This window comes from Ictalurus furcatus, chromosome 17 (genome assembly GCF_023375685.1).
Source record: "Ictalurus furcatus strain D&B chromosome 17, Billie_1.0, whole genome shotgun sequence".
Classification (NCBI taxonomy): Eukaryota; Metazoa; Chordata; class Actinopteri; order Siluriformes; family Ictaluridae; genus Ictalurus; species Ictalurus furcatus.
Window position 1 is genome coordinate 26110604 of NC_071271.1, and position 20204 is coordinate 26130807.

The window sequence follows — 20204 nt, forward strand, 5'->3', positions numbered from 1 at the left end:
GGGGTGCACTCACTTTTGTGAGATACTGTACATCTTGTATATCTTATATATATATATATATATATATATATATATATATATATATATATATATATATATATATATATATATATAAGTTTAGACTGGGGATAGAATAAAGAAAGAAAGAAAGAAAGAAAGAAAGAGAAAAATAATGAAAGCTGCAAGCAGCATTTTTCGGGGGCCAGGCACCCAGATGCGCTACAACTGCTGCAGAAACAATCACAGGAAAGCAGAGCCATAACTATAGGCAAAGAGATTGGAGTGATTTGTAGTTTCCCGCATTTTCCCGCGTGTTACAGGAGAACAGTTTTGAATATCAGTATTCCTTTGACACCTTCTGTTCAGACAGGTCTCAAGATGATGTGAGCCAAATTTCGTGAAGATTAGACAAAATGCGGAGGAGGACGACCAAAAATAGCAGCTAGATGGAAGCATTGTTAGCACGTTATTGTAACTTTTGACCAATAGGTGGCGCTGTCTCAAAATTTGTCGTATACCTCAGGTCATGGTCCTGAAGATACAGCCTCACTTCCTGTTTGGATTTATTGGCACATTACGGGCAAACCGTTTGGAATATCAACTTTCTTTTGATAACGTATGTCCAGGTTGGCCAGAAGATGCTGTACACCAGCTGGTGTTGAATTCGGTGGAAACTGACGGCTTTAAAATTTTGGACACGCGGTTCAAAAGTTAGAGCACTAGAGCGCTAGAGCACTGGCAGCACTTGTCCCAAATTTGGTCAGAGTGTTCGTTCAGTGAGGCAAATTTTCAACTTTTAACCAGACGGTTCTAAGAGCTGCCATAGACACTCTAACCAGAAGAAGAAGAAGATGGAGAAGAAGATGATGTAGAAAACCAATAGGGTGCCTACGCATCTTTGGTGCTTGGCCCCCCTAATTAAACAGAAAGTCAGAAGAAAGAAAGAAAGAAAGAAAGAAAGAAAGAGTATAGTTCTGTAGCGTGGTTCGGTGAGTGAGAAAAGAAAAGAAAATCAGGGGATGTTGTTGGCTCTGTGGAGGTGGAGGGATTGTACAGCAGGATGGACGAGGGGGTTTCTGTATTCATCACTATACACAATCACTGTGTGTGTGTGTGTGTGTGTATAATGTACACTCTAACTGAGTCATCTACACTCCTTATGTTCAAAGTAATGTCATAATACACTCTATACTCTCTCTTTCACACACACACACTCACTCTCTCACACACACACCTCCATCTGGGTTAGGGTTTGAAACATAAACCTTTACACACAGACAGGAAGTGATGTAATAGCTATTTTGTCCTCATGGGTGTGGCCTTTATAACATAACCGGTTACACCACTGAGAAAAACTGTGAAAACAGAGTCGTGCACATTTATAACACAAACTTCAGCAATTACACACAGTAACACTGCTAATAAACACACGGTCACAGCGTTAATAAACACGCCATCACGGCGGTGTTGTAAGATGAGTGTAACGTACGAGTGCGAGTGTAATGTGTGTAATGTACGAGTGTGTAATGTGTGTAATGTACGAGTGTAACGTAAATGCGTAACATATGAGTGTAATGTAAGTGTGTAATGTGTGTAATGTACGAGTGTAACGTAAATGCGTAACATATGAGTGTAAGTGTGTAATGTGTGTAATGTACGAGTGTAAAGTAAATGCGTAACATATGAGTGTAATGTAAGTGTGTAATGTGTGTAATGTACGAGTGTAAAGTAAATGCGTAACATATGAGTGTAATGTAAGTGTGTAATGTGTGTAATGTACGAGTGTAAAGTAAATGCGTAACATATGAGTGTAAGTGTGTAATGTGTGTAATGTACGAGTGTAAAGTAAATGCGTAACATATGAGTGTAATGTAAGTGTGTAATGTGTGTAATGTACGAGTGTAAAGTAAATGCGTAACATATGAGTGTAATGTAAGTGTGTAATGTGTGTAATGTACGAGTGTAAAGTAAATGCGTAACATATGAGTGTAATGTAAGTGTGTAATGTGTGTAATGTACGAGTGTAAAGTAAATGCGTAACATATGAGTGTAATGTAAGTGTGTAATGTGTGTATGAGTGTAATGTATGAGTAATGTATGCGTAATGTACGAGTGTAAAGTACGAGTGTAAAGTAAGTGTGTAATGTACGAATGTAATGTGTATAATGTACGAGTGTAATGTGTGTAATGTACGAGTGTGTAATGTACGAGTAATGTATGAGTGTAATGTTCGTAATGTAAGTGTGTAATGTACGAGTGTAATGTACGAGTGTAAAGTACGTGTGTAACATACGAATGTAATGTGTATAATGTGCGAGTGTAATGTACGTGTGTAATGTATGACTAATGTACGAGTGTAATGTGTGTAATGTACATGTAATTTATGACTAATGTACAAGTGTAATGTGTGTAATGTACGTGTGTAATGTATGTGTGTATAATGTAAGTGTATAATGTACATGTGTAATGTATGCATGTGTAATGTACGAGTGTAATGTATGAGTGTAAAGTATGTAATGTATGAGTGTAATGTACGAGTGTAATGTACGAGTGTAATGTGTGTAATGTATGAATGTAATGTATGAGTGCAATGTGTGTAATGCACGAGTGTAATGTATGAATGTAATGTACGAGTGTAATGTGTGTAACGTACGAGTGTAATGTATGTAATGTACGAGTGTAACGTACAAGTGTAATGTATATAATGTGTGTAATGTATGAATGTAATGTACGAGTGTAATGTGTGTAATATGTGTAATGTACGAGTGTAATGTGTGTAATGTACGTAACGTATGAGTGCAATGTACGAGTGTAATGCGTGTAATGTACGAGTGTAATCTATGTGTTTGTGCATGTATAAACGCTACAAAGTCCCAAAACTGATATTTTCCCCCAAAGGGGTTTATTTTATCTAACAGAGAGCACTGCTCCACACCCGCCCGAAAAGCCTCATTCCAAGTCCAGATTTATTTCCGTAATTTCTCTATGCGTGCACTATCAGCATAATCCTGCCCAAATGAAGGCAGGGCTTGCGTTAATTCAGGCACCATGTCACAGAGACGCTGTGAGTTTCGGTGCGAAAGCAAAACCTCTTTGTTTAGCTTTCCAAAAACAGATGAAATCAGTGGTTTATTTATGACGCTGTTCCAAACCTGTATCAGTACCTGTAAATGTTTGATTATTTTATGAGTTTTGTGTTGTAGACCTCTGCTAACCTGCTAGCTAAAGTTTGCCAAGTTGCCTCAGTGTTGTGTTTGTTTGTATGTTGGTGGTCTGACAGAGACGTTAATTGTAGCTGCTGTTGTGATTGTATCTTGAAACAGTTTATATCAATCGAATCGCAAGAATCTTAGTTTTCCAAAGATATATCACAAGAGTACCAATGTACACACAGAAGCTGTGTGCAGTACAGTTAGTCCTGCCGGCAGGGTCGGGACTCACATCGTATCTGAAAGGTGAGAGAGTTACAAAATAAAAACTTACCGCTGTGAAAAGTTCTGCTCAAGTCCTGTTTGTAAACTGAATCGGACTCGGACTGATACGGTAAAACCCACCACATGTTGCTTAGGAGCTTAAAATTGCTTTGGAAGCTTTGGAGGGGCGTTACATTTCCAACTCACAGTTTCACAGGATTTTGGCCATTCATGATGCAATGGGTCAGCTGGCCAATCAGAGCATTCCGGGCTTTTCGGAAGAGCGGCTTTGGAGAAATCGGAGTGTTTCAGACAGCCTGGGAATAGAGCTACTGCAATAATGTACAGTATTTGACAAATAGTGTGTTTTTTGAGCATTAAAGCATGTTAACCTATTCTATTACACCCAATAAACAACATAATTAACATTTAAAAATCATGATATGACCCCTTTAACACACGATCACGGCCTTAATTAACACACAGTAACACTGTTAATAAAATTGGTGTGTGTGTGTGTGTGGGTGAGTGAGAGATGTGTAACAGACAGGTGAGGTCAGTGATGTGTGAGTGAGAGAGAGAGAGAGAGAGAGAGAGAGAGAGAGAGAGAGAGAGAGAGAGAGAGAGAGAGAGCGCGAGAGAGAGAGAGAGAGAGAGAGAGAGCACAACAGAGGTGTAAATAAAAATAAACAGACAAAAAAGAGAAGCAGTCATAAAGATGGAAAGAAACAAAAACAGTGAGAGAGTGTGAACGATAAAAACAAAAAAGACAAAGAAAAGTGCAAATGAGCTTAAAAAAATGGATGGACAAGGAAACAGGAAGGAAGAAATAAAGGAAAAAAACTAGATAAAGAAAGAAAGAAAAAGCAGAAAGGAAAAAAAGGACAAAAAAAATAAGGAAAAAGGAGTGCAGAAAGAAAGAGAAATTCGGATAAGGAAAAACAGGAACAAAATAGAAAGCCTGGGGTGGAAAAAAAGACAACCGAAAGGAAAAAGGAAGAAAATGACAGAAAAAAAAAAAAAGAGAGACCGAAAAATACATACAAAAGAAGGGAAGAAAAAAAATTCAGATAAAGACAGGAACAAAAGAACAGAAAGACTAGAACAAGAACCCAAAAATAGAAAGGAAAAGAAAACAAAAAAAAGAAAATAGAGTGAGAAAGAACAAAAGAAAGTTAGAAAAAGACTGCAAAGACAAAGGAAGACGAACAAAACATGAAAAAAGAATACAAAAAAAGAAAATAAAAAGAGAGCAAACAGTAAAGAAAAATGGCAGCAAAAAATAAAAAGAACAGGAAGAAAAAAGTAAACAAAAGAAAGAAAGAAAGATGAGACAGCACCTCCACTGGTGTGTGGAGAAACTGAATAAGGATTAAATAAAAGCTGCGCAGCTCTGCCCTCCTGTGGACATTACAGAAAACACTTACATGATAAATAAAGAAAGACAAAGAACAAAAAAGACAGAAAAATGAAGAATGAGATGAGAAAAGAAAGAAAACAAAAGACAAAACACTGAAAGAAGGTAAAATGAGCAGTCCATCTGAACACTGTTTGTTTTTTTTTATTGGTAATTTTTACAGCACCGTTCCTTATAAAGAGGCCAGTGAAGGAAAGGATGAGCGACAGAACAAACCGAGAAAACGTGTAGAAAAGTTTATTAATATTTTTTCCGAATAAAGGCAGAAACCCCAAAGTTTAACAGGTGACACCGGTCCATCTGCAGCAGGAAGGTGAGGAGCAGCTGAGAGACGCAGGTTAAAGATGGACGCCAAAGACTTCGCAGACAAAAACAAAACAAATCCAGGCAAATCCGAGCTGCTGGTACAAACATCTCGCCGAGCAGCGACTCCTGCGTCTCCGTCCGTCGGTCACAGATGGAGGTGGAAGTGCTACTCCTTATATTCCAGGAACTGCTGAAGTCTCTTCTGCTGCTCCGCTGGAACACTGACAGCACTGAACACAACACAGGAAGTGACATCACTCAGCTTGTCAGCTAAAACACAACATTTCTTTCTTTCATTTCCTCAGTATCTCACTCATCTTTAGTGTCTGTTAAACCTCCAGCAAAGGTGGAGCGAAAAAACTCCACACAAAAAAAAAACACCACAAGACAAATATTTATTTTAAACATGTAAACAGCAGCTGGATCACTGCTGAGAGTCTGGCCTGTTGGGTGTGGCCTAATATTCTAATAAGCGGTTTGATCGACGGCTCTGTGTCTGAGACTCCGCCTGCGACATTACGACAAGAAACTAAATCAGGATCCGTGTAGCAGCACAGAGTTCTACAGTTTCACTGACGCTACACTCACTAGCTTAGCTTTCACATTGCTAGTTTAGCTTTCTGTCGCAGTGCTAGCGATACCTGTTATAAATTAGCTTTCAAATGCTACTTTCACTCTACCTTTGCTAGCTTTCTCTCGCCATGTTATCGCTACGTTTGCTAGTTTAGCTTTCAATCGCTAAGTTAGCGCTACCTTGCTAGATTAGTGTTCACATTGCTAGTTTAGCTTTCTCTCATTATGTTAACTCTACCGTTCTATATTAGCTTTCACGTGTTAGTTTCACTTTTGGTCGCTATTTTAGCTCTACCTTTGCTAAATTAGCTTTCACTTTTTATGTTAGCGCTACCTTGCTAAATTAGCTTTCACATGCTAGTTAAGCTTTTGGTCGCTAGGTTAGCTGTAGCTTGCTAGATTAGCTTTCTCTCTCCGAGTTAGCGCTCACTTCCCAGGTTAGCCTTTGATAGCTAGGTTAACGCTCGCGTTCCTGCTTAGCTCTCTCTCGCTACATTGAGCCTCACTTGCTAGGTTTTCTTTTACTCGCTATATTATTAGCTTTCACTCGCTAAGTCACCCTGGGTTTAGCTTCCACAATGTGGGCTAGCTCTCACTAATATATATATAAAAAATGTTGATATTTACCTGCTATATAAGCTAGCTACAGTAGCTAGCTCAACCTTCAGTCACTATGTTAGCTCTTGCTCAAGTTCAGTTACTTGGTCTCAGCTCACCAGGCTAACTCTCTCGCTCTCTCTCGTCACTATCCAGGGTTGGGGTTTTTTCTTCACTAGATTCACTCACAAAGCTAACTTGGCTAGCTCACTTGGCATCAACAGTGTTGAGTGACATCATCCTTACGATTACACATTATCCAGGATTAGCCCCGCCCACTTTCCATTACACAAGCTTCCACTGAAGATCATGTAGATGTTGAAATAAAAAGTCGGAAATTCTGAAGTCAGGCCACACCCACAGTCAGGCCACGCCCACAGACAGATCACATGACGACTCCCGTGACTGGTGGTCTGGTCTCCTGACGCGAGCTGCTGTTTATTATGGATGTAAATGAAATAAATGGGAGGAGTTTACTGTAAGTGCTCCCTGAAGGTGGTGGTGATCCTGTAGATGGCGGTTTTCAGAGCCGCCCTCAGAGCAAAGCGCAGGGTTTTATACGTCGAGTCGCCCAAACTGCACGAGGTCTTCAGCGGCTTACTGGAGGCGTGAGGAAGCTTAAAGTGACGGTCCACAGCCTGGGACACAAACGCTCTCCGTTATGAAGATCATTTATATCAATAATAAGTTATTATTAACTGATAACGTTTCTCTCTGTGTGTGCGTACCTCCTGCAGAGACAGCATGCTGCTGAGGATGCTGGGTAACGTAGTCTGCACCACTCCATACTTGTCCTCAGAGTACGAAGCAGACACCAGATGAGACAATCCTGTAAAATTCAAATTCACCTTCACCATCACATGCTTATGCAAATTAATACTGCTAATTAAAGATATACAGCATTAGCGGGACAAAATAGACAAGAAAGTGCGAAACTAACAGTAAACAAGCAGCAGATGGCGTCGGCGTTCACTCGCAGCAAAATCGCATCTACGCCATACATAAAAATCACAGATTAATGTTTCCGTTCTGATTAATGAGCCTTGTGGGTTGTTTCTGTGTGAGGTTTTGTTTTGTCGTTGTTTTGCGTTTTCACAATACGTTGCGAGTTCCATGTTTAGATTATTTGACGTAACAAATTTTTAGTTAACAAATTTTTTTTCTAGAGTTTTGTGTTTTCGTCTCGATAAAAACGCGGCATTCTGACTGGCTGTTAAAAAAGAAAACGAAAAAAGACAAAGAAAAAAAAAAACCGCTGCACACGTTAAACGTTGCGTTTTAACTTTGATGCATCTTACGGAGAAAAAATGTTTGTTACAACTGCAAATTAGCAAGATGAACGAAATGAAATACAAATAATAATAAGAAGAAGAAGAGAAAAATTATTATTATTATTATTATCATCATCTCAACATGCCTTCTTTCTATGGAAAATAAACTTGCAAATGTATTTATTTATTTATTTTTCCCTTTTTGGCACAATCTTTTCACACACACATACGAACACGGCTCAACAGGATCTGCATGTGTTTTCAATTTTGAATCTTTTAATTATAATTCTATTTATTTTTTTCTTCTCCACTCTTCACGGGTTTAAACCCCGGGCCCTACTCATTATAACTTCACAACGTTGCGTTCACGTGGCTGTGAGAACATTTCCCACCTTCCAGAGCCCAGATGTGCGCTTGGCTATCAGCAAACAGAGCTTGACTCGAAGCCTCAGGCAGCTGTTTAACACAAAAACAAACCCTTATACAGAGAAAAGACAAAATACCTCAAACTTCATTTTAAGAAAACATCGAGTAACAAAAAGTAACAATTAACAAACACCTTTAAGTACCAAACAGCGAAGGTGAGAAGTACTCTAAAACTCTATACACAGCTTAATTAAAGGAGCAGTCTGTAATTTTCAGTGCCCGCTGCTGCCTGCAGGGGGCGTGTCTAATTTCAGGGCCAGAACAATGTCCAAAATCCTTAAGTAGAAACAAAAATAAAAATCCTAGCCAGGTGCATCACATGGTGTTTAGATGTTTTTCCTTCTAAAGTATCTCGGAACTCATGATTATTACACGTCTGGGAAAATTACAGACCGCACCTTGCTTTTGAAATACGTGATGTAGGATGATTGTGGGGAAAGAGATAAAATCATGAAAATGTATATTATCACTAAAACAAAGTGAAACCACGCAGCATGCACCAGCTAGGAGATTTAATGTAGATCAGGAAGAAGATTAGAGAAACCAGGAGAATAAACGGAGGATTAGTTTCGCTAAATAAACACATCCAAATAACCGCGCATCTCAAAATCGCTAAATTGTGTGTGTATATTATATATATATATATATATGATTTATCTATAAAACCTATACATTGTATAGGTAAATGGGGATATTTACTGAGGGCTGAAAAACTGTCAGATGATGTATTTAACGTCTGTAGAAAATACATTTTATTGTATTTAAAAAATAAAAACAATTTATCAAGATATCGCAATGTTACATCTTCATAATCGCTCAGCTCTTATTAAAGTCATCAATAGACTATATTTAAACATACAAATAAACATACATTAACACATTCTGTACGTCACTGTTTCGTTTAATCGTTCATTTATTTATTTATCATCATTGTCATTATTTGATTAAAGGTGATTAAACTTAACATTACGACTAATTATCAGAGACTAACGCTTGTGGGCGTGGCATTAGAGACATTACCGCTGTGTGTCGCGTGTGTGCGTACGTACGTACATACTTAGAAAACTTTGTGGCGCATTAGTTAGTAGTCAAGGTTAAACGTTAGTGTGAAGTTAGGGTTAAAGGTCAATCCACCGTCACCTGCTCATGCATCACGCATGCTGATGTAATTCATTCCAGTTCTTTACATGCATGACGTCCTTACCTTATTAAATAAATACACAACCAGCACACGCTTTGCCAAGAAACCTTTAACCTGAGCACAACAGTTTGGAGCAGGAAAAAACAAAAACAGTGAATAAACTGTTTATATAAATATAATAACAAATATTAAAAAGTGGAAAACTAGGTTTAAGTGTCGTGTTAAACCTCCAGCAAAAGTTTGAATAAATAAATAAGACTCAAACAGCAGCTGAATCACACTGATCTGAGACTGTCCTAGTGGGTGTGGCCTAATATTCTAATGAGCAAGCTTGATTGACAGCCTCGGCCTGAGACTTCACTCAAGCATCTCTCGCTAGGTCTGGTATAGTAGACACAAGTGACATCAGCCTTCTGATTGATAATGCCATACAATAATCACAGCTCAGCCCCGCCCACTTTTCAGAGTTTGTACAAGTATTGCACCAGAACTTCTCCTGTTTTTAACAGTTACTCACTTTCTAGTGCAGATTTGGTGACAGTGTTAGAGAGGTGTGTGTGTGTGTGTGTGTGTGTATTTTTCTCAGCACCTGTTCCTTCCTGTTCTGGAGCCACTGGGACAGAAAGCTGGGTTTCCGTTCACCTGCAGGTTTGGGGGCAGGCTCAGGAGATGGCAGAGGGCTCCCATTGGTCTGCGAGTCTGACATCAAAAGACCATGTGTTGCATTATAGGAGTCATTATTTTTCCCCATCCAAAAACCCTAAAGGAAATATTTCACTGCCCCCTAGTGGCTTTACTAGTGCACTACATTCCAATGCAAAACACATTTTATACATTCATATGTATAGATTAAATCAGCCAGTGACTGCTATGAGAGTCATGGGTGTGTCCAGCGACGGCGAGAGATCTCACCAGTGGACGTGCTCCACAGTTTGGGGTTCCTCCGGGTGACGTGAGGACTCTGGACCGAACCCAACCAGGGTTTCTGGGCCAATTGTGAGCTGAACAGGGGTCTGAAGGCGGGGCTGGAGAATGGGGAGGTCAGGTCGGGGGTGAACGGGGCGGTCAGGGGCAAGTTCACACCGCTCACTGCGGAACCGAACACTGAGCCAGGAGTCCTGCTCAGAGCACTGTGGAAAGGACTCTGAGAAAGATCCTCCGTCCCCGATGTCACTGCAGAGAAAATAACAACAACATGGACATTACTATCTCGCTATTGTTATTGTTAGTATTCTCATTATTATTATTATTATTATTCTCCTTATCTCCCTAAAGTGCCCAATAACTCAAGATCTGAATGGTAAAAAGTTTTGAAATTTGGCACATTGATACTAACTTCAAAGTTAATAACTCTGATTAATATATCAAAGTTAATATAACTTTGATGTGGCTGTGGATCAGGTGGTACAGCGGGTTGTCCACTAATCGTAGGGTTGGCGGTTCGATTCCTGGCCCACATGACTCCACATACCGAAGTGTCCTTGGGCAAGACACGGAACCGCAAGTTACTCCCGATGGCAAGTTAGTGCCTTGCATGGCAGCTCTGCTACCACTGGTGTGTGTGTGTGTGTGTGTGTGTGTGAGAATGGGTGAATGAGACACAGTGTAAAGCGTTTTGGATAAAAGCGCTATATAAAAGTGCGCCATTTACCATAACTAACATGTCTGACATAACTTAGGTAGCTAACATTACTAATGTCACAAATAACTAAAGTAACTGAGATATAGAACAACTAACTGAGCTAAAAGGACCTAAACAGCATTGTTAGTACCTATATATGTAGCGAACAACTAAGCTATGTAACACAACTAACAAAGCAGTCGTAACAGTCATAGCTAACCTAGACCGCAAAAGTAATGTATCATGTAATGTATCATCACTAACATAAATGATGTCACTAACATCACTAATGTGGATAACATGACTAATGCTACTAATATCACAATCATCATTATGTAGCAAAAAATTAAAAAACAGGATAACTACTGTCAAAGCTAATAAAACTAACTTTGTAGCTAACATGATTAACATAACGCAGCCATCACTAACTATAAATAAAACTAAAACTTGCTAACATACTTGGTCATGTACCTAAACAGCCATGTTAGCGAGAAGGTCCTGGTTGCAGCCTGCAGAACAAGGCAGGGCTACATGTGTCGGTCCGCCCATAACTAGTCTCGTTGGTTAGTGGCAATGTAATGATGTCGACCCCTAACCCGACCCCAACCCCTGCCCCGTTCTGCAGGCTGCAGCCAGGTCTACTTGATGCTAGAATCTAGATACGTAACCAACACAACTAAGATAGGTAAGAGAACTAGTGTAAATAAAATAATGTAATAATGTAACTAACTTTACATAGCAGACATAACTACCATAGCTAACATTGTATTTAAAAGCAATGTAGCTAACATGGCTAGCATGACTAATGTGGGTAACATAACTAACATCACCAACATTGCTAACATAACTAATGTAGCTAGTGTCACTAACATTGCACAATAGTTTGGCATTTTTGGTTAGACTGTGTGTGCGTGTGTGTGTGTGTGTTACCTGAGCAGGATGAGCTGGATCTGGAGTCAGACGGAGGTTTTGCTCTGCCGTTAGACGCCACGGCGTCGTGATGAGCGATGAGACGCTGTGTTAATTCACTCAACAGTGACAAACACTCCTTACTAATAGCGTTCCAGTTGTGAGGGTGACCACCTACACACACACGCACACACAAAAATACAATGCTAAGCAACTGTGAAATAGACACTGCGCATAAGCTAGTTAATGAATGATGAGAACAATTTGGCTAGCACATTCAGATTTTTATACGCATTACAAACGCACAGTAACCATAGAAACGACACAGATTTATCTGGAACGTCAACATTTCCCTCAGATGTGTTAGTTAATTACTCAGAAAACACACAGAATGACTGTAATTACACTTAGCATCAACAGCTAATCCAACTCTGCCATTTAAACACAGCGGCTTGCTTTAGTTTATTCACGATGAATTCTGACAGAGTGAATTTTCTTACAGCTTCTGATTTCATGATTTCTAACACAATAATGCCATTCCTTAACATAGTTTGGTTAGCAGTTGATGCTAAATGTAATTACAGTCATTCTGTGTGTTTCCTGAGTAATTAACTAACACATCTGAGGGAAACGTTGACGTTCTGGATGCTTCTGTATCGCTGTCGCTAACCAAAAATGCCAAACTAATCGGATATTTTAGCGATATTAGTTATGTTAGAAACCTTAGCTATTTTAGCTACGTTAGGAATGTTAGCTGTAACATTATGTTAGCGATATTAGATACCTTTGCTACAACGTTAGTTATGTTAGCATCATGTATACATAAATTTATAATGTTTGTGACGTTAGCCATGTTAGTGAAGTCTTATGCTTTCTATGACATTAGTTATGTTAGCTTCTGTATTTTGTTTATGGTAGTGACATTAAAAATGCCAAACTAACATTAGTTATGTTAGAAACAATTTTTTTTAGCTATAGTTATGTTACCTATTTTAGCTTTTCTACATTAGCTACCAAATTAACGTCAGCTACGACTTTTGTTATGTTAGAGGCATTACTTATATATTGTCCATATATAATACTTAACAATTATGGGTTAGCCAGCCATATCGCTAGTCACTGTAAATAGCTAGCTTATACTCAACAGCTACACTACACAGTTGCCTAGCAACTCATAACTTGAGAAAATTACCTCCACCCCCCCAAAAATGAGCTAGTTAATAAACTACTTCACAGTTAGCATAAGAGCTTAGCATTCAACACAGAGGGAAGGGAGAAGAGTTACCTGGCTGACTGAGGCTGAAGACTTCCTGTCTACGTGCAGGGGAATGCTGGGAAAGCAACGCCAAATCCTGCAGCGCCAGAAACTAACACAACAAACACAAAACGAAGAAAAATTCAAATACCTCAAATTATCGCCTAAAAAAAAAAAAAAAAAAAAATTAAAAACATAAGGTGGTTGTTTTAGCATTTTAGCTTACCTTCATGACCAAGGCATTCTTCTCAGTCAGGACTTTAGGAAGACACTCTTCTGCGTCCTCAGCGAATGACGACTGCACCGGAAACCTGTACGGCTAAACAGTAAGAGCGATTCATGACAAACTAAAATCGTAACTAAATAAAAACCTCAAACTTGTACTCGATTTTCACCTGATAAGTTCAGAAACGCTTTATTAGACAAAGGTTCAAAACTTCCCCACATTTTTGTGCACTTACTCTGCCTTGGTCATTTACACAGCAAAAGAAATTATAAAAATTATCCTCTAGAATAAAAAAATGTGTTTTTTTTGTTAAAAAGCGTAATATTTTAAGTTACTAGCCAGCTTGTACTAGCAAACCGCTAACCCAGTGTTTATTGACTGTACTGTAAATTTTTTTTTTATGAAAAACAGCAGTTGAACAGTTAAAGACCAAAAACTGATTAGTACTACAATAAAATTATTAAAATAAGACAAAAACAATACAATAAAAAATTTTTTACTAAACCAGTTAAATGATTAAAATGCGAAATTAATCAAGTTTGTAATAATACAACAGGTAACTAATCCAATCAAATGACTAAAATTAATCAAATTTGACTAAAACTAACAAACAACTACATTTTGAGTAAAGCTAAATCAAATTAAAATCAAATTGGACTAACAAAATCAAACTTTGTTTAGTCAAATCAAAATCTGACTAAAATTAATCCAAAAGATTAAAATGTGACTAAAACTATCATCAAATCAACTTTCTAAAATAAACGTATTACAATCAGGCTGACTCAGAAATGATTAAACGCACACAGCTTCTCTGTAAAAGACACGACTTGCGTCCTGTAGTCAGGTTTACACACATTTACAAAGCGAGGTCTTGTACCTCTGTGACGTAAATCCTGAAGAGCAGCACGGTGAGGTACCAGGTGAGCAGCAGGAATGTTCCACTGATCCACAGCTGGTAGAACAACGACACGTCACACAGTCCTCCAAACGAGTCCAGAGAGCGCACAGAACTGAAACAGGACAGAGACGGCAAAAACAACTTAACCGTGGATTCATCTTATCCCATCATCTTATCCCATCACGACAGGAAGTAGCGGAGACCGCTGGAGGGTCTGGTGAGTGCACATAGCTAGTACAGTTAGCTATCTTTGCTAATCTAATCGGAGATAATACAACAAAGCCAAGCACATAACGTAAATCAAATCTGAATACATTTTAAACAATAGTGATGTGTGTGTGTGTGTGTGTATGTGTGTGTGTGAGAATTGTTTAGGGGGAAGTAAGCTGGACAGTTTAGCTAGTAATGCTTCACAATTTAAAAAATAACTAAACGCTGGACAGGCCACGCCCACAAGTGACAGAACCTCCTCCCAAACATGAACATGATTATAAAATTCCGTGTGAAAACATCGTAGCTCAATATCAAACCTGTCTATGTGCAGATTCAGTGTGTTGGAGATCCACGTCCTGGGGATGTGTCCTAGAAGATAAAAGACAAACGTTTATTTAGGAAAAACTTTATTTCGTTGATGTTTGAAGTGGTTTGACTGTTACTTACCGAAGAGGAAATAGAGGATGGCGTAATTCCTGACTGAATATAAAGACTGAACAGCACTGCACTTCAGCAGCCACCACACAGAGCCTTTAAAGCGCATGTACTTATACTGCTGTAACACACACACACACACACATTTAATAAATCTTACCTAATATATAGTCTCACAAGCCAGACTTCAATTACTCCCTACAGACCTGAAGCCAAGCCACGCCCACTTTAACAAGAAGAAATATTTTGGTTGACATGGCAGCCAACCAATCAAAAAAAGAGCCAAACATGTACCTGTATGATGTGAAAGGAGACGTAGTGGACGTTTTGGACGACGCCCATTAAACTGTGAGAGTAACCCATAAACGCTCCGGCCAGCAGCATGAACATGTGATACTCGTTCAGACACACGTCAACACTGCCACCGCGGAGGAAACACAAACAAACAAACACAAATAAATAAATAAACAAACAAATAAATAAATACACACACAAGTACTTCAGTAAGTAAATAAATAAACAAATATATAATAATAATAATAATTTTTATTTATAATAATTATTAATTAATATGATTATCATCATGATTATCATCATCTCTATGACGTTTAATATTTATTTAATGAACAAATATAAAAAATGTAAATTTTAAAAATATATACAAATATAAAAATTTTATATTATTAAGTATTGTATTTCTTCTTTAAAAAGTTTATTTGTATTAAAAATGAATTTATTATTATTTTATATATATAAAATTTCAATATTATATATATTATTTGATAAATCAGTTAATATTAAGGCTTTACAGGATTTTTTTTTACTTTATTTTTGTTGTTTTAATTCAGTTGCATTTCTAACACGTTAAAAAAAGAACCTCTGTTGAATAACTGTTTATTGTCTTTTTAATACCCAAAAAAATTTATCGAAATAGTCGAGGAACTAAATAACTAGCTCAGGTTTCCCCCTGATTTATTTATCAGCAGCCTGTCAAAATATGACGTCACCATGACAACCAGCATCTGTTCTTCACCAACATTAGCCGAGTTAGCTGGTTAGCAAGATTAGCACACAGGCGCTATAGCAGAGCTGTAATAATTTGGATACTGCATGCGATTGGTCCAAAATTGTTGAGGTATTTAGTGACTTCAAAAATGAGTTTGCGCATAGCTCCGCCCCCGATTAGTTTAAACAGAAGTGTGGAGAAAAATGTTCATTTAGCATCTGATGAGTTCAGGGAACATTAACTTTTAAAATGTAATAATATTTAAATACCTGAAGTGGAAGTAATAAATCAGTCAGTGTGAGTGTGTATGAGGTCACCTGTCGCCGTGTGTGCAGGGAGAGTGGAGAGCGTGATAGCGGCCGCCTGCCATCACGCACACACACCACATCACCAGCATCCCGACCGCGCAGTGCACCAGAGAGTGAACACACTGACGAGGGTGGAGCACTTCAGCCAGGAGAGCCACTCGAGAACACGGGATGGAGGGAACGACTGGAGAATGACAATAAACATACATTACTGACCAATCTGATCACTTCCTGCTGTGTGTGATGAAGATGATGATGATGGTGGGGGGTGAAGGTGTGAACTCTGACCCGTGTAATACTGCAGGTTGAAGAAGGCGAGGAGAATAACAGCTGCACAGAGCAGGAACATGGAGAAAAGTGTACTCGCCTCTGTGAGCAAACCCAAACATCCTGTAAACACAGAGAGTGAGACAGGTCACTTACACAGAGAGAGAGAGTGAGAGTGAGTGAGAGAGAGAGAGTGAGAGAGAGATATATTGCTGCAAGACAGACAGAGACAGGCAGACAGACCGTGAGAAAAACAGAGTGACAGACTGAGAGACATTAACAAGAGCGACAGAGAGATGTTGAATGTTTGTACATTTGTTTCTATTTATTTAATAAAGCAACCTTTTGACTTTGACTTGACAGAGAGTGAGACAGAGACAAAGAGAGGCAGGTAGAGAGAGACACAGAGAGACTATGTTTACATGGACAGCAGTAATCTAATTATTGACCTTATTCTATATAAGGCAATATTGTGATTAAAGTGTTTACATGAGTCGCTTTTAGAATATTCCTTTTGTGTTCCTGTTTTACGTGTTATAGAACATAGAGCAATTAACTGCACACGTCATTACGTCCCCGCGCCACACCATCCGACGTCCCTCCAGAATTTCACGTATCGATGTACAGTTGGTCTTCGTTATGGTACCGTATACAGTTTTGGGTGTTTCATTTATAATTTTACGAACGCTTCAAGTGCGGTTAATTATTTGTCGTGCTGTACGTGCAAATAGACGACCGCTTGAAGCCGTGGGCTGCGTCTCAAACCGCGTACTTACCGTCTATATAGTAGCTGAAATAAATGTATTATATAATAGGTAAGTACGCGGTTTGGGACGCAGCCGTGCTCTCTTGTTTACCGTTAAACGGTTGAGCGCTGCTGTGTGTGTACGTGTCCTGTCGCACAATGCGGTGAAAACTCCCACACGACGTTAATAGTGTGATTAAGGCGTGTACATGTCTGTAACGCACGTCGATAACGCGAATACAACAGGAATACTCCACACGTCTTAATTCCATCTGTGTTTACTTCGAGTATGACTTTAGTCGGATTAAGGTCATCAATAATCTCGGTTTGCATGCAAGTTTCTTAATCAGAGTATCGTCTTAATATCAGATTGTTGTCCGTGTAAACGTACTGACAGAGAGAGAGACAGAGAGACGCACACACAGAAAAATCTCAGATGCTCAATAGAAAGAGAATAAATAAATAAATTATGATTGACTCAGACACAAAGCAGACAGAGAGACAATGAAGTGAGTGTGTGTGTGGTGAACGTACCCGAGAGCCAGTGTGTGGGGTGAAACACACTGAACCTGATGAAGAAGACGAGCAGAGCGGTGATGGGAGGCAGCAGCACCACTGACCACCCGATACTGGCTACAGCTCGCCATCTCACCACCTACAACACACACACACACACACACACACACACACACATTTTCCAAGTGTTTTCTGTATGAAATAATAATAGTAATAATAATAATAATAATAATAATAATAATAATAATAATAATAACAACAACAACATTTCATCCACATCTATACTTACTCATATAAAGTAATATTTTAAACATGACTATCCACTTTCCAATCACAAAACTGTGCTAACAGATAACTTCTAGTTAATTAAAATCCCATCCAAAGTAAATATTTAACTACTGCGAAGTCAAAGGCCAAATAAATAAATATTTCTTAATGTAAAAAAATAAATAAATAAATCTGAAATACATCCTACACTACAGTACAAATGACAGCTTACAACTCTGAAATGCTTTTAAAGTCTGAACACATCTTTCCTTCAATTGGATATTTCCTAATTGTGTGATATTTATGAACTTAAATCGTGATTAACATTAATAGTTATAATATTTCCCTTTATTTACATGCAGCTAACTTTAAGTTCAACTGTAATTAGCACCATTATCGCTAAATATCTTTAAATAATCCTTACCTTCCGTATAAACCAGCAATTCTGATTGAAGGAAAACATTTTTTACAGTAATGACATGAAAATAAAGTTAAACTGTTTAAATATATATATATAAACACACATATATATCACATGTCGACAGTATGGCTGTTTCAAAACTGGTAAAGTGAATACGCGACATCCCGCGCCACAGACTCAAAGGACCCCAGCATGGAGGCGGCTAAAATACTGCCTGAGGAAAAAAAAAAAAAAAAAAAGTGTCTTCAACATCTTCTTTCGACTCGAATTAATAATGAATTAATTAATAAATTAAATGCTTATATAAATAAATTTATGAAGTGAGTAATGAGTTGAAGATAATTTATTTTTCGGTTTAAGAAACAAGCAAAAGAAAACAACAAAAAATATCGTGTTCACGTCATAGATAATTTTACAAATTTCATTTATGAGTCAAATAACAACATGACGGAGACCAAAATGTCGTTAATGTTAATAAATATAAAAATCCAGCCTAAGTAAACCCTTCCATATTGGAGAAAATTAGATGTGTATATATATATATATATATATATATATATATATATATATATATATATATATATATATATATATATATTTCCTTTGCTTCTGCGACAAGTCAAATTATTTGGAAATAAAACAGGCCTTTATTCCCCATTGTTATTAAAGTCAGTGATGTATTCTCATTTTGAATGGCTGCCGTTGGGTAACGTGATGTTTCTTCTCTCCAGGTTCCTGTTTTTCTCAGGTTCCCATCTCAGTCTGGTTTCGAACACGTTTGCGGGGAGGATGTGCGTGGAGCTGATGGACATGTCGGTCTGGACAGCTTTATGGGCCAGCAGTTTCTGTACTGTTCTCTGCGTGATGGCAGGCAGCAGGATGGGCTCACGCTGAGCTTTTTTATCCTCCCACAGCTTCAGCAGGCGGCGCTGGTTGTTGGTCATGTCCTTGAGGTTGAGCTGAAGCGACTGGACTTTTTCCTCCAGCAGAGTTTTGGAGGTGACCGCGTTGGCCAACTCAGATGACAGTTCGTCGATGGTCAGGTTCAACCTTCCAGCCTTTTCCGCCAGCGCATTGCACTCTCGCTCTTTCTCCTGCAGGTCACTGATGATATCCTTAGTGGTTTTGCCTTGAAAATGTGGGCTTGACTCCAGGCCGATCTCGTTCCTTAACGTTTTCACCTGCCTCCTGAGCTCTTTGTTCTCCAACGTCAGGGTTTTGAGTTTCTGTTTGACAGTCTCGGTCGACTTTGTCCTCAATTCGTATTGTCTCAGTTTCTCCTTGAGGGCATTCTCACGCTGAACGGCCTCATCTCGTTCCGAGCGGTATTGCTCCACCAGTTTTTGTGTGTCATGTACAGATACTTTTCTAGCCATCATCATAATGGGTGTTGATCCGCCGTCTAAACACGACAGAGGAAACTCATGACCTCCGTTGCTGATCTTAAGGTCGAATTTATCCTCAAGTGGTTTTTATTTCAGCTCAAGAATCTGAAGAATCGCACCGTGAACCTGATAATCCAAAAAGATGAGGTGTTTCACACATGCACGGTGATGCAGCATGAACCTGAAGCTCGGAGGTTCGGGAAGCAGCTCGAGTGTAACTTTAGGCCCAGTTTAGAATAACCATTAATTAGGACACGCCTCGAGCAGACACAGTTTCAAGTGACACTATTTTTCTGCTTTGTGGTAATTAGGAAACGTTCTGTGGTTCTGTATCTCCGTTATTTATGTTCTCATGCCATGAAGAGGAACAGGAGAACAGGAATGTGATGAGCCATAAAAACCTCATTTATAATTTCACACCTAAAAAGTACTGCTGCTGACTTCATAGTCTCAGGTTGAACTGCGACAACACGGATCAATTAAATCCAGTGTACTTTCATTTTGTGTTATTTTTTATTTTAATTTAATCTCAATTCCAATTTCATTTCTATTTAACTTCAGTCCGAGTTTTCAGTTGCAGTTGTTTTG

At 38.6% G+C, this 20204-nt stretch overlaps 2 protein-coding genes across 5 annotated transcripts; both read right to left on the reverse strand.

Annotated features, from left to right (window-relative positions):
* Positions 1-4954: 4954 nt before the first annotated feature.
* Positions 4955-18714, reverse strand: ndc1 (NDC1 transmembrane nucleoporin). 4 transcript variants are annotated; one of them, XR_008388290.1, is made up of 18 exons: positions 18235-18714; positions 17562-17682; positions 16304-16405; positions 16025-16199; positions 14996-15119; positions 14714-14822; positions 14584-14635; positions 14033-14165; positions 13156-13248; positions 12960-13041; positions 11696-11848; positions 10057-10317; positions 9734-9843; positions 9208-9258; positions 7970-8033; positions 7035-7135; positions 6337-6944; positions 4955-5366 (listed from the first exon to the last, which is right to left on the reverse strand). XR_008388290.1 is itself a non-coding variant. In XM_053647443.1 (18 exons), exons 1-18 carry the CDS (start codon positions 18271-18273, stop codon positions 5303-5305), a joined length of 1992 nt encoding a protein of 663 aa, XP_053503418.1. In that variant the 5' UTR covers positions 18274-18714; the 3' UTR covers positions 4955-5302. The 4 variants fall into 4 exon arrangements, 3 of the variants coding, with proteins under 3 accessions (XP_053503418.1, XP_053503417.1, XP_053503419.1); XM_053647443.1 differs by having other exon boundaries at positions 6784-6944; positions 14714-14819; XM_053647442.1 differs by having other exon boundaries at positions 6784-6944.
* Positions 18715-18914: 200 nt separating this feature from the next.
* Positions 18915-19754, reverse strand: zgc:113691 (uncharacterized protein LOC503529 homolog). Its single transcript, XM_053646560.1, has one exon. It carries the CDS (start codon positions 19611-19613, stop codon positions 18915-18917), a length of 699 nt encoding a protein of 232 aa, XP_053502535.1. The 5' UTR covers positions 19614-19754.
* Between the last annotated feature and the right edge of the window lie 450 nt (positions 19755-20204).

What these genes read in the sequence shown, in the direction of transcription:
- ndc1 (XM_053647442.1), bottom strand. Translation starts at nt 18,273, where the DNA reads ATGTTTTCCTTCAATCAGAATTGCTGGTTTATACGGAAG. An exon ending in ACTGTGGAGCACGTCCACTG is followed by an intron (nt 9,844 to 10,056) that starts GTGAGATCTCTC and finishes TTTTGATGTCAG; the next exon opens with ACTCGCAGACCAATGGGAGC. An exon ending in TTGTGTATTTATTTAATAAG is followed by an intron (nt 8,034 to 9,207) that starts GTAAGGACGTCA and finishes TGTGTTAAACAG; the next exon opens with CTGCCTGAGGCTTCGAGTCA.
- zgc:113691 (XM_053646560.1), bottom strand. Translation starts at nt 19,613, where the DNA reads ATGATGATGGCTAGAAAAGTATCTGTACATGACACACAAAAACTGGTG.